The 14,357-nt window shown below is 51.5% G+C and overlaps 1 protein-coding gene across 1 annotated transcript in view; it reads left to right on the forward strand.

Annotated features, from left to right (window-relative positions):
- Window positions 1-13,422, forward strand: part of CSF2RA (colony stimulating factor 2 receptor alpha subunit) — a 37,444-nt gene extending 24,022 nt beyond the window's left edge. The window contains exons 9-13 of the mRNA XM_025372876.1: window positions 712-741; window positions 3,795-3,930; window positions 7,160-7,256; window positions 8,954-9,035; window positions 12,888-13,422. Coding sequence (XP_025228661.1) covers window positions 712-741; window positions 3,795-3,930; window positions 7,160-7,256; window positions 8,954-9,035; window positions 12,888-12,965 — 423 coding nt within the window. The 3' untranslated portion in view covers window positions 12,966-13,422. The remainder of the gene's footprint in view (window positions 1-711; window positions 742-3,794; window positions 3,931-7,159; window positions 7,257-8,953; window positions 9,036-12,887) is intronic.
- The last annotated feature ends 935 nt before the right edge of the window (window positions 13,423-14,357 follow it).

The raw sequence follows: 14,357 nt of genomic DNA on the forward strand, positions 1-14,357 counted from the left end.
CAACCCCACCTACGCCCAGTGTAGACAGGAGGAGACCCGACCCCAACCCCACCTATACCCAGTGTAGACAGGAGGAGACCTGACCCCACCCCCACCTATACCCAGTGTAGACAGGAGGAGACCCTGCCACATTCTACCTGGACCCAGTGTAGACAAGAGGAGACCCGGCCCCAACCCCACCTACGCCCAGTGTAGACAGGAGGAGACCCTGCCCCACTTCCACCTATACCCAGTGTAGACAGGAGGAGACCCTGCCCCATTCTACCTGGACCCAGTGTAGACAAGAGGAGATCTTGTCCCACAACCACCTGGACCCAGTGTAGACAGGAAGACACCTGCCCCACGTCCACCTCCATCCAGTGTAGACAAGAGGAGATCTTGTCCCTCAACCACCTGGACCCAGTGTAGGCAAGGAGAGCCTACTTCATGTGTACCTGGATGCAGTGTAGACAGAACACCCTGCCCCAAGGCCAGTGGGACCTTTCTGGATGGATTACAGGAGGATACCTGGCCAGGAAGAATTCTGTGTTTGCAGCTCCTCATCCTACCTGTCTTGTAGATTGGGGGTTTGTGGAGGGAGCCCTGCCTGCCACTGCACAGGGAATCTTTCTCCATTCGGTGCCCACACCAAGGGAGACACTGTGTGAACCATGTAAAGTGTTTTAGAAATGGGAACAGTGAGCCTTGTATTGTGTTTTGTTTTGTTTCTAGAATACGCAGCCTGGCACTGAAAACCTACCGGTAAGTGAAACCACGGACCCTACGGACGACCCTCCGTGTAACCCTACAATCCCCTACTCACCACCCCTATTGTAACCCTACAGTCCCCTACTCACCACACCTAGTGTAACCCTACAGTCCCCTACTCACCACACCTAGTGTAACCCTACAGTCCCCTACTCACCACACCTAGTGTAACCCTACAGTCCCCTACTCACCACACCTAGTGTAACCTACAGTCCCCTACTCACCACACCTAGTGTAACCCTACAGTCCCCTACTCACCACACCTAGTGTAACCTACAGTCCTCTATTCACGACCCCTACAGTCCCCTACTGATGACCTCCAGCGTAACCCTACAGTCCCCTACTCACCACACTTGGTGTAATCCTATAGTCCCCTACTCACGACCCCTGCAGTCCCCTACCTATGACCCCTGGCATAACCCTACAGTCCCCTACTCACCACCCTGGCGGAACCCTACAGTCCCCTACTCACGACCTGTACAGTCCCCTACCTACCACACCTAGCGTAACCGTACAGTCCCCTACTTACCACACCTAGCGTAACCGTACAGTCCCCTACCCATGACCTGTGGCGTAACCCTACAGTCCCCTACTCACAACCCCTACTGTCCCCTACTTATGACCCCTGGCGTAACCCTACAGTTTCCTACTCACCACTCTGGCGGAACTGTACAGTCCCCTACTCATGACCCGTACAGTCCCCTACTTACCACACCTAGTGTAACCGTACAGTCCCCTACCCATGACCTCTGGCGGAACCCTACAGTCCCCTACTCATGACCCCTAGTGTAACACTGTACAGTCCCCTGCCCATGACCTCTGGCGTAACCCTACTGTCTCCTACTCATGATCCCTAGCATAACCCTACAGGACCCCCGGCGTAACCCTACGGTCTACCCACGACCTATGTCTGCCTGGACCCAGTGTAGACAGGAGAAGACCCCGCCCCACCTCCACCTAGACCCAGTGTAGACAAGAAGGAGAGCCTGCCCCACGTCTACCTGGATCCAGTGTAGACAGGAGAATACTCTGTCCCACATAACGGTTGAACCACTCACAACCCTAGTGTCACCCTACAGTCCCCTATTCACGAACCCAGCGTGACCCTACAGTGTAGGTTTACGGGACTCTTACTGCCAGTGTTACCCAGGGGTGGACAGGATGGGGCGTGACCCTGAACCAGAGGACGCAGATCTCACATGGGTGAGGGCCCTCTCAAAGTTCTTACTGGGCGGGATCCGCTCTTGGCCTCAACCTTCATGTCCCAACGGTTGGAATATTAATGCTCAGCCCGTTCTACTGATTTTCCCATTTTATTCCTCTTTCTTCTGAATGGGTTAAGAATATATTCCAGTGACTGTCTAAGGAGACTATGTCTCCCTCTAAAATGTTTTTAGACTGAGTTCTGTTGCCGGATATTTACCAAGTCTCCTGGCCACTCTGACCCTCAGTATCCTCCTCTGTCCAACGACTATGCTGGACTTGGGGATCTTAACATCCCTTGCTAAACTATCCGTCTGAAGGTCTGTTAAGTTCCTGAATCATTTATTTATGTGTGTATTTACTTTTGAGACGGAGTCTCGCTCTGTCTCCCAGGCTGGAGTGCAGTGGTGCAATCTTGGCTCACTGCAACCTCCACCTCCCAGGTTCAAGCGATTCTCCTGCCTCAGTGTCCCTAGTAGCTGGGACTACAGGCACCCGCCACCACACCTGGCCAACAATTTTTGCTTCAAAAAATAAAATTTTAGCCGGTCACGGTGGCTCATGCCTGTCATCCCAGCATCTTGGGAGGCTGAGGCGTGCAAATCACTTGAGGTCAGGAGTTCAAGACCAGCCTGGCCAACATGGAGAAATCCTGTCTCTACTAAAAATACAAAAATTACCCATGCCTGGTGGCAGGCGCCTGTAATCCCAGCTACACGGGAGGCTGAGGCAGGAGAATGGCTTGAACCCAGGAGGTGGAGGCAGGAGAATCGCTTGAACCCAGTAGGCGGAGGTTGCGGTGAGCCCAGATCATGCCATTGCACTCCAGCCTGGGTTACAGAGCACGAGTCTGTCTAGAATACAATAGAATAGAATAGAATAGAATAGGATAGAATAGAATAGAATAGACTGGACTAGACTAGACTAGACTAGACTAGACTAGACTAGAATAGAATAGACTAGACTAGACTAGAATAGAATAGAATGGACTAGACTAGACTAGAATAGACTAGAATAGACTAGACTAGACTAGAATAGACTAGAGTAGACTAGACTAGAATAGACTAGACTAGACTAGAATAGACTAGAATAGACTAGAATGGACTGGACTAGACTAGAATAGAATAGACTAGAATAGACTAGACTAGAATAGACTAGAATAGACTAGACTAGACTAGACTAGACTAGACTAGGCTAGGCTAGGCTAGACTAGACTAGACTAGACTAGACTAGAATAGACTAGAATGGACTGGACTAGACTAGACTAGAATAGACTAGAATAGACTAGACTAGACTAGACTAGACTAGACTAGACTAGACTAGAATAGACTAGAGTAGACTAGACTAGACTAGACTAGAGTAGACTAGACTAGACTAGACTAGAATAGGCTAGACTAGACTAGACTAGACTAGAATAGGCTAGACTAGACTAGACTAGAATAGAATAGACTAGACTAGACTAGAATAGACTAGAATAGACTAGACTAGAATAGACTAGACTAGACTAGACTAGAATAGAATAGACTAGAATAGAATAGACTAGACTAGAATAGAATAGAATAAACTAGAATAGACTAGACTAGAATAGACTAGACTAGACTAGACTAGACTAGAAAAATAAAATACCTACATCACCCAAATTTTCCCAAGTTGTCTCCCATCCAAATACTAACGAGGCTTGACTCTGGTTAGCTTCCAAGACTCAATCAGAGCAGGTGCATTCAAAATGGTAGGAAAAAAAAGAAAAAAAAGGAGAAAAAATTTAAAAGACAAAAGAACGAAAAAAGACAACCTTTTCCTCCACGTGAAGACACCGATCTCTAACTTTCTTTTTTCCTCCCAAGATCAATGTTTCTGGTGATCTGGAAAATAGATACAACTTTCCAAGCTCTGAACCCAGGGCAAAACATGCTGTGAAGATCAGAGCTGCAGACGTCCGCATCCTGAACTGGAGTTCGTGGAGTGAAGCCGCTGAATTTGGTAAGCGCTGGGCGGAGGTAAGGGATGTCTGTGCCATTTGCCACCACGTTGGAGCAGGCACAGAGGTCAGCGGCTCTGCCCTGGGCGCTGAGATTGAGTTGAGAACATCGCTAAGAATAGGGTGAGGCTCTGAGTTTATCGCTGAGGCTCGAGAGAAGGAGGGGATCTCGTGCTTGGTCATGCAACATTGCTTTGCTGATGTTTTATCAGGATGGATGAGCTACGCTCCCTTAATAACCAGAGAAGAGCCGGGCATGGTGGCTCACGCCTGTCATCCCAGCACTTTGGGAGGCCGAGGCAGGTGGATCACTGGAGGTCGGGAGTTTGAGACCAGCCTGGCCAACATGGTGAAACTCCATCTCTACTAAAAATACAGAAACTCGGCCAGGCACGGTGGCTCACACCTGTCATCCCAGCGCTTTGGGAGGCTGAGGCGGGCGGATCACCGGAGGTCAGGAATTTGAGACCAGCCTGACCAACATGGTGAAACTCCATCTCTACTAAAAACACAAAAAATTAGCCAGATGGGCCAGGCGCGGTGGCTCACCCCTGTCATCCCAGCACTTTGGGAGGCCGAGGCAGGCGGATCACGAGGTCAGGAGTTCGAGACCAGCCTGGCCAACATGGTGAAACCCCATCTCTACTAAAAATACAAAATTAACTGGGTGTGGTGGTGCACACATGTAATCCCAGCACTTTGGGAGGCCGAGGTGGGCGGATTACCAGAGGTCAGGAGTTTGAGACCAGCCTGGCCAACATGGTGAAACCCCGTCTCTACTAAAAATACAAAATTAGCCAGGAGTGGTGGTGGGTGCCTGTAGTCCCAGCTACTCGGGAGGCTGAGGCAGGAGAATGGCGTGAACTCAAGAGACGGAGTTTGCAGTGAGCCGAGATCGCACCACTGCGCTCCAGCCTGGGCGACAGAGCGAGACTCTGTCTCAAAAAAGAAAAAAAGAAGGAGGTGGTCTCATACTCATACACGGTCATGCAATATTGCTTTGCTGGTGTTTTTTTTTTTTTTTCAGGACGAATGAGCTAGGCTCCCTTCAGAGCCAGAGGACAACCCCACTGACAGCCCTCCTAAAGCCCCCCTCCCTCTGCCCCACTGGGAAATAGTCAGTCTTCGTCCACTCAAACCATCACCATTCTGGCTCCCTGGCCATGGGGAAGCTCTCTCCCTCTTTTTTTTTTTTTTTTTTTTTTTTTTTGTGCGTGTTTTTTTCTTTTTTTCCCCGCTGGGGTGCAATGGCGTGGTCTCGGCCACTGCAATCTCCACCTCCCAGGTGCAAGCGATTCTCCTGCCTCAGTNGGTCTCAGCTCACTGCAATCTCCACCTCCCAGGTGCAAGCGATTCTCCTGCCTCAGTCTCCCGAGTAGCTGGGATGACAGGCACCCACCACCACACCAGGCTAATTTTGTATTTTTAGTAGAGATGGGGTTTCTCCATGTTGGTCAAGCTGGTCTCGAACTCCCGACCTCAGGTGATCCGCCCGCCTCGGCCTCCCAAAGTGCTGGCATGGCAGGCGTGAGCCACCGCACCCGGCCAGGGAACCTCTCTTCAAAGCCAGGTCTGGGCTGCCCGGGAGACAGGGCTATGCTTTTCTCTGAAGATGATTTTGAGGGCTCCAAATTGCAAACGGAAGAGGCAGGATATTGATAAGTACACGGTTTTCACCTCAACAAAGGGGACGGAGGAAAAATCTGGGGAATCGGCATTTTACATCAGATGACACAGACAAAACGGGATACAGGGGTGATCAGAGGTGTGTCTGGTGGGCAGGGCTGACTGCACCTGTAAGAAATGTGTGTGTTTGTTTACTTTTTGGTTTTTGAGGTGGAGTCTCACTCTGTTACCCAGCCCAGAGTACAGTGGCGTGATCTCGGCTCACTGCAGCCTCCACCTCCCAGGTTCCAGCGATTCTCCTGCCTCAGCCTCCCGAGTAGCTAGGATTACAGACGTGTATCACGCTTGGCCAATTTTTGTATTTTTATTTTTATTTGTTTATTGATTTTGAGATGGAGTTTCGCGCTGTCACCCAGGCTGGAGTGCAATGGCAGGATCTCAGTTCACTGCAGCCTCCATCTCCTGGGTTCAAGCGGTTCTCCTGCCTCAGCCTCCCGAGTAGCTGGGATTGCAAGTGTGTATCTCGCTTGGCTAATTTTCGTATTTTGATTTATTTATTTTGAGACGGAGTTTCTCTCTGTCACCCAGGCTGGAATGCAATGGCGTGATCTCAGCTCACCGCAACCTTCTGCCTCCTGGGTTCAAGCGATTCTCCTGCCTCAGACTCCTGAGTGGATGGGATTACAGGCACCTGCCACCACGCCTGCCTAATTTTGTATTTTTTTTTTAGTAGAGACGGGGTTTCGCCCTGTTGGTCAAGCTGGTCTTGAACTCCTGGCCTCAGATGATCCGCCTGCCTCGGTCTCCCAAAGTGCTGGGATGACAGGCGTGAGCCACGGCACCTGGCCCAATTTTTGTATTTTTATTTTATTTTATTTTATTTTATTTTATTTTTATTTTTATTTTATTTTATTTTATTTTATTTTTTTTTTTTTTGAGACGGAGTCTCACTCTTTCGCCCAGCCCAGAGTACAGTGGCGCGATCTCGGCTCACTGCAAGCCTCGCCTCCCGGGTTCCCGCCATTCTCCTGCCTCAGCCTCCCGAGTAGCTGGGACTACAGGCGCCCCCCACCTCGCCCGGCTAGTTTTTTGTATTTTTTAGTAGAGACGGGGTTTCACCTTGTTAGCCAGGATGGTCTCGAACTCCTGACCTAGTGATTCGCCCGTCTCGGCCTCCCAAAGTGCTGGGATTACAGGCTTGAGCCACCGCGCCCGGCCATTTTTTGTATTTTTAGTAGAGACGGGGTTTCACCGTGTTAGCCAGGCTGGTCTCGAACCCCTGACCTCAAGTGATCCGCCCGCCTCGGCCTCCCAAAGTGCTGGGATGACAGGTGTGAGCCACCGCGCCCGGCCCATGGTGGTGAAGTTTGAACAACTCACCACAAATTTCCCTGTGGGCAAAACATGACACAGGCGGCTGGCCTTTCATCTCAGAGCCATCTTGTTTAGGAACCATAAAAAAAGGTGGAGGCAGGTTTGCTCCACCCAGTTCTCAGCTTCACTGTTCCCTGTGGCTAAATGCATCTGGAGTCGCGAAGAAATTTAATTTCCTTTCACACGTCCATCAGCCATTCACCGTGGACGCGTACGTGTGTGTCTCTCTAGGCTCCGACGACCGAAACCCCAGCTCTGTGCACATTTACGTGCTCCTGATCCTGGGAACCCTTGTCTGTGGCCTTCTCTTCGGCTTCCTCTTTAAAAGGTAACGTGTGAAACCCCTGGGCATCCCCCAGGCAACCATGCCACGCCGGGAGAAAAGCGCTTTCTCCAAAGTCGGTCTCTGTCTCTGAGAAAGAGAAACACAGCCTTGGCCGGGTGCGGGGGCTCACGCCTGTCATCCCAGCACTTTGGGAGGCCGAGGTGGGCGGANGCAGAGCTTGCAGTGAGCTGAGATCGCACCACCGCACTCCAGCCTGGGCGACAGAGCGAGACTCCGTCTCAAAACAAACACACACAGAGTAACCCACCTCCAACCCGGGAACCATGCTCTTCAAGGCTGGTGGGATCAAGGTAGGCATTTCCCCTCTGGAGCTCAGCCCTTCAACACCAGGGACCTCAGAGTCCCTGAAGCTGCCCACAGCTGACTGCCTGTTCCATTCCCATCCCTGTGCCTGAGGGGCTGGGGAAGATTCTAGAAAGATTCCCTATGAGCATCACTGTGTATTCTTCTAGGATCTCCTGTTTCCTCAGTTCCTTTTTTGTTTGTTTGTTTGTTTGTTTGTTTGAGGCAGAGTCTTGCTCTGTCGCCCAGGCTGGAGTGCAGTGACATGATCTCGGTTCACTGCAACCTCCGCCTCCCGGGTTCAAGCGATTCTCCTGCCTCAGTCTCCCGAGTAGCTGGGATGACCGGTGTGCGCCACAATACTCAGCTAATTTTTGTATTTGGAATAGACACGGGGTTTCACCATGTTGGTCAGGCTGGTCTCAAACTCCGGACCTCAAGTGATCCACCCGCCTCGGCCTCCCGAAGTGCTGGGATGACAGGCGTGAGCCACCGCGCCCGGCCTGGTTCCTTAAGATCGTTGTCATTTGGTGATTCTTTCTCTTCTTTTCTTTTCTTTTCTTTGTTTCTCTCTTTCTTTTCTTTCCTTCTTCCTTTCTTTCCTTCCTTCCTTCCTTCCTTTCTTTCTCTCTCTCTCTCTCTCTCTTTCTTCTTTTCTTTTCTTTCTTTTTCTTGAGATGGAGTCTCACTCTGTCGCCCAGGCTGGAGTGCAGTGGTGCAATCTCGGCTCACTGCAACCTCCACCTCCCAGGTTCAAGCGATTCTCCTGCCTCAGCCTCCTGAGTAGCTGGAATTACAGGTGTGCACCACCACGCCCGGCTAATTTTTCTATTTTTAGTAGAAACGGGGTTTCACCATGTTGGCCAGGATGGTCTCAAATGCTTGACCTCAAGTGATCCACCTGCCTCAGCCTCCCAAAGTGCTGGGAATACAGGTGTGAGCCACCACACCTGGCCTAGTTCCTGAAGATTTTCACCATTTGGTTATTCTTTCTATTTTTAATTTTTTTTCTTGAGATGGAGTCTCACTCTGTCGCCCAGGCTGGAGTGCAGTGGTGCAGTCTCGGCTCACTGCAACCTCCACCTCCCAGGTTCAAGCGATTCTCCTGCCTCAGCCCCCTGAGTAACTGGGATTACAGGTGTGCAGCATGATAACCAGCTAATTTTTGTATCTTTAGTAGAGACGGGGTTTGAGCATGTTGGCCAGGCTGGTCTCAAACGCTTGACCTCAAGTGATCCACCCGCCTCAGCCTCCCAAAGTGCTGGGATGATAGGCGTGAACCACCGCGCCCGGCCTAGTTCCTTAAGATCCGCACGCGGCATCCCTCGGCACGCGGCGTCGATGCAAGGAACTCTGGTACCCTGGCGTTCTCTTCACACTTTCTCTCTGTGTCTCAGGTTCTTTAGGATACAGAGACTGTTCCCGCCAGTCCCACAGATCAAAGACAAACTGAATGATAACCATGAAGTGGAAGACGAGGTAGGTAGAGGGCGGGCAGAGCGGTGACCTGGGATGGAAAGTGGGGAACGGGGAGGATGGGACATGGCCTCTGAATGTCGACTGTGTTGCTTCTCCACCAGCTTCGCCACGGGTGAGGTTGGAATCTGTATCCTGCTCCTGGGACTTCTCCCAGGTCAGGATCAGGGTCTTCTCCCGGGTTGGAGTCAGGGTCCCCTCTGTGAGCTCCATCAGAAGAAATTGAGTCAGGCTGGTGGTCAAAACAAGGAAGAGAAGATGGTAGAGATGAGCCGGGCGCAGTGGCTCACGCCTGTCATCCCAGCACTTGGGGAGGTTGAGGCAGGTGGATCATGTGAGGTCAGAAGTTCGAGACCATCCTGGCCAACATGGTGAAACCGTGTCTCTGCTAAAAATACAAAAATTAGCCGGGCGTGGTGGCACACGCCTGTAATCCCAGCTACTCGGGAGACTGAGGCAGGAGAATGACTCGAACCCAGGAGGCGGAGGTTGCAGTGAGCCGAGATCGCACCACCGCACTCCAGCCTGGGTGAGAGAGTGAGACTCCGTCTCAAAAGAAAAAAGAAGGTAGAGAGGAGAGGCAGAAATAAAGAGACAAGAGACAGAGGCAGAGAAAGATGGAGAGAGACGGAGGAGAGAGAGAGGAACAAAGAAGGGAATGAGAAGGAGACACAAAAGAGAGGGAAGTCCAGGCAGACAGACTGACAGAGAAACAAAGGCAGACACACAGAGAGAGAAACAGAGAGAGGGAGGGAGAAAAGGGAGAAGGAAAGAGAGAGAGACACAGAGAGGAACACAGAGACATACGAAGAGAAAAAGACAATCAGAGAGACAGAGATGGAGAAACAGAGACAGACAAACAAAGAACAGGCCCACCCTTCCCCGGGCGCAGTGGCTCACACCTGTCATCCCAGCTCTTTGGGAGGCCGAGGCGGGCAGATCACTTGAGGTCGGGAGTTCGAGACCAGCCTGGCCAACATGGAGAAACCTCATCTCTACTAAAATTATAAAAACTAGCTGGGTGTGGTGGCGCACGCCTGTAATCCCAGCTACTCAGGAGGCTGAGGCAGGAGAATCACTTGAACCCAGGAGGTGGAGCTTGCAGTGAGCTGAGATTACACCATTGCACTCCAACCTGGGTGACAAGAGCGAAACTTTATATCAAGAAACAAAAAAACAAAAACAAACAAACAAAAAAACCCACCAACCCCAGCAGGGAGAGGAGAGAGACAGAGAGGAACAGAGGCACAGAGAGGGGAGAGAGACAAAGACAGAGAGACACAGAGACAGAAAACAGAGAGAGAGGGAGAGGGACAGATAGAGACAGGGACAAAGAGAAAAAGAGAAACAGAGACAGAGGCATAGATGGACTCGGAGAGCAGAGAGACAGCGAGAGACACACACAAAGGGAGACCAAGGGGTGGGAGTGGAAGAGAGTGACATACGGAGGAAAGAGACAGAGAGGGAGACAGAGAAAAGAGACACAGAGACCGAGAGACACAGGGAAGACAGAGAAGTGGGACCCGGTCTCAACGAGAGCCCAGAGAGGGTGAACAAGGGCAGGGAACTGTGTGACGTGCACCCCGAAACCCCATGAACCGTCCTCTCCCACCTGCCTCTCTCTGGCTCAGGGACTGCGTCTCATGTTGCGGTAAAAGCCGGCAGGCTGGAAAGTCAGGCCAGGGCTGATGCTGCATTCCAGAGGCAGAACCTTCCTGCATTCTCAGAGTAGATGTCATTTTTAAAAAGGAAATAAAACTCTTGTCCAGGGAACCCCAGCTTTGATCCTTTAGACCTTGGGCGAGTTAGATGAGGCCCACCCTGCTCATTTAGACCTTCGACTGATTAGATGAGGCGTGCCCTTCCCCAATATACCTTCAGCTGATTAGATGAGGCCCACCCGTCCCCCTTTAGGCTTTCGACTAATTAGATGAGGCCCACCCTTCCCTTCAGACCCTCGACTGATTAGATGAGGCCCACCTTTCCCCTTTAGACCCTCGACTGATTAGATGAGGCCTATGCTTCTCCTTTAGACCTTCAGCTTATTAATTAGATGAGGCCCGCCCTTCCCCTTTAGACCTTCGACTTATTAGATAAGGCCCACCCTTCCCCCTTTATACCTTCAACTGATTAGATGAGGCCCACCCTTCCCTTTTTAGACCTTCNCTTTTTAGAACTTCAACTGATTAGATGAGGCCCACCTGTCCCACCTTCAATTGATTAGATGAGGCCCACCCTTCCCCTTTAGACCTTCAACTGATTAGATGAGGCCTACCCTTCTCGTTTAGACCTTCAGCTTATTAATTAGATGAGACCCGCCCTTCCCCTTTAGACTTTCGACTTATTAGATGAGGCCCACCCTTCCCCCTTTAAGCCTTCAACTGCTTAGATGAGGCCCACCCTTCCCCCTTTAGACCTTCAACTGATTAAATGAGGCCCACCCCTCCCGTTTAGACCTTCCACTGATTAATTGAGGCCCACCCTGCCCCTTTAGACCTTCAACTGATTAGACCATGCCCACCCTTCCCCTTTAGACCTTTCACTGATTAGATGAGGCCCACCCTTCTCCTTTAGACCTTCAGCTTATTAATTAGATAAGGCCCACCCTTCCCCCTTTAGACCTTCAACTGATTAGATGAGGCCCACCCACATTCTCTAGTCCAATCTTTTTTCCTGGGAATCAGCTGACTGTGAACTTCACATCTACAAAGCACCTTCGTCGCAGCCCCTGAGGCAGCGTTTGATTCAATAACTGGGGATTGTAGCCTAGTCCCCGAGTCACAGGAACATGTCACTGGTGCCAGGTATCCGAGACAGAGACCAAGAGATGAAAGAGAAACAGAGAGACTAAGCCCAACAGAGGCAGACACACAGGAAGATGGAAATAGAGAGAGACTCAGAGATGGGGGTGGAAGATGGTGAGAGGGGGAGGAAAGAGAGACAGAGAGGGAGACAGAGAAAAGAGGCAAAGAGACAGACTCAACAGCAAGGCTCCAGGGAGGGTGACTAAGGGTGAGGGACCTGTGTGACCCACATCCCAAGAGCCCAGGGGCGTCCCTCTCCCACCCACCTCTCTCCACCTCAGGGGCTGTGTCTTCCTCCCATGGGGAACTCCAGATCAAGCCCAGGGCTGCCCCCAGCGCCCTCTTTCCTGCCATATGGGTAACACCCTTCCAGTTGCCACTTGCACACCCCCGTCCTAGACCCAGCCATCTGTCATTCTGTTACCTTCCACCCCCACGCCAGCCTCCTCCCCAGCCCCCGCTTTCCACTGACCCCCAGGGGTCCCCCACATCGAGGTGCCAGGATAACAGCTTCAGGCTTCAACCTTCCCTTCTCCGAGCTCCACTGGCCCCAGGGCCTTAGCACCTGCTGCACCCTGCCCAGGTCTCACGCTCACAAGCTCTTCCGAAGGCCACCCTGTTCATTGTCAACTATGAGGCTGCATGGGTGGGTCCGTCTCAGATCTTTATCCCAGGAAAAACCCCTGGCCGGGTGCAGTGGCTCACGCCTGTCATCCCAGCACTTTGGGAGGCCGAGGCGAGTGGATCACCTCGAGGTCAGGAGTTTGAGATCAGCCTGGCCAACATGGTGAAAGCCCATCTGTACTAAAAATACAAAAATTAGCCGGGCGTGGCAGTGCACGCCTATAATCCTGAGGAGGCTGAGGCAGGAGAATGGCTTGAACTCAGGAGGTGGAGGTTGCAGTGAGCTGAGGTCGCGCCACTGCACTCCAGCCTGGGCGTCAGAGCGAGACTCCGTCTCGAGGGGGGAAGATAAAAGTAAACACCGCCTTCCGAGTCCCAGGCTCAGCTGTGAAGATCTGACAGCCTGAATCCTCCTTCTTTTTCTCAGATCATCTGGGAGGAATTCACCCCAGAGGAAGGTAAAGGTTACCGCGAAGAGGTGTTGACCGTGAAGGAAATTACCTGAGGCCCGGAGGGTGTAGGAATGGCGTGGACATCTCCGCCTCCGAGACACTGGGGAACTGTTTTCTTGTTGATGATGCCGTGAGCCTTTATATCATTTTCTACGTTTTTATTTAAAGACATGATGTTTGGGTCCAGGCACGGTAGCTCACGCCTGTCATCCCGGCACTTTGGGAGGCCAAGGCGGGCGGATCACCTGAGGCCAGGAGTTCCAGACCAGCCTGGCCAACATGCTGAAACCCCATCTCAACTAAAAATGCAGAAATTTACCCAGCCGTGGTGGCGTACACCTGTCATCCCACCTACACGGGAGGCTGAGGCAGGAGAATCACTTAAACCCGGGAGGCGGAGGTTGCAGTGAGCCGAGATCACGGCATTGCACACCAACCCGGGTGACAGACCAAGATTGCATCTCAAAATAATAATAATAATAATAAATAAAAACGTGATCTTTGGCTGGGCGCTGTGGCTCATGCCTGTATTTCTAACACTTTGGGAGGCCAAAGTAGGAGGATTGCTTGAGACAGGAGTTTAAGACCTGGGCAACAGAGCGAGACCCCATCTCTACAAAAAAAATGCAAAAGTTAGCTGGGCGTGGTGGCTTGTGCCTGTAGTCCCAGCTATCTGGGAGGCTGAGGTGGGGGGATCACTAGAGTTCAAGGTAACAGTAACCTGTGATTGCACCACTGCACTCCAGCCTGGTGACAAAGTAAGACCCCATCTCTCTTTCTCAAAAAAAGTGATATTTAGCAAAGATGCTTAGACTCTAAGAAGCTTGTGCATCTCCTTCCAACCCAACTACGGAGGCACTGTCTAGCCTCCTCCTTAAATCACTGACCGGGAGAGCTGAGATTGCACCATTGCACTCCAGCCGGGCCACAAGAGCGAAACTCCAACTCATTTAAAAAAAAAAAAAAAAAAAAAAAATTCATGGTCGGACGCAGCAGCTCACGCCTGAAATCCCAGTACTTTGGGAAGCCGAGGCGGGCAGATCATGAGGTCAGGAGATCGAGACCATCCTGGCCAACATGGTGAAACCCCGTCTCTACTAAAAATACAAAAAACTAGCCGGGCGCGGTGGCGGGCGCCTGTAGTCCCAGCTACTTGGGAGGCTGAGGCAGGAGAATGGCTTGAACCCGGGAGGCAGAGGTTGCAATGAGCCAAGATCGCGCCACTGCACTCCAGCCTGGGCGACAGAGTGAGACTCTGTCTCCAAAAGAAAAAAAAAAGTAGAAAGAGAAAGAGGCTGGTACCTCCTTCCCCACCTCTTGCCACCTCTCCCACCATGTAACGCCAGCTCCCCTTGCTGTCCCCCCAGGAGTGGAAGTTGCTGAGGTTCTCACCAGCAGCAGACACTGAAACCATGATTCCTGTACACTCTGCAGAATTATGAGCC

Source organism: Theropithecus gelada, chromosome X (assembly GCF_003255815.1).
Source record: "Theropithecus gelada isolate Dixy chromosome X, Tgel_1.0, whole genome shotgun sequence".
Taxonomy (NCBI): Eukaryota; Metazoa; Chordata; class Mammalia; order Primates; family Cercopithecidae; genus Theropithecus; species Theropithecus gelada.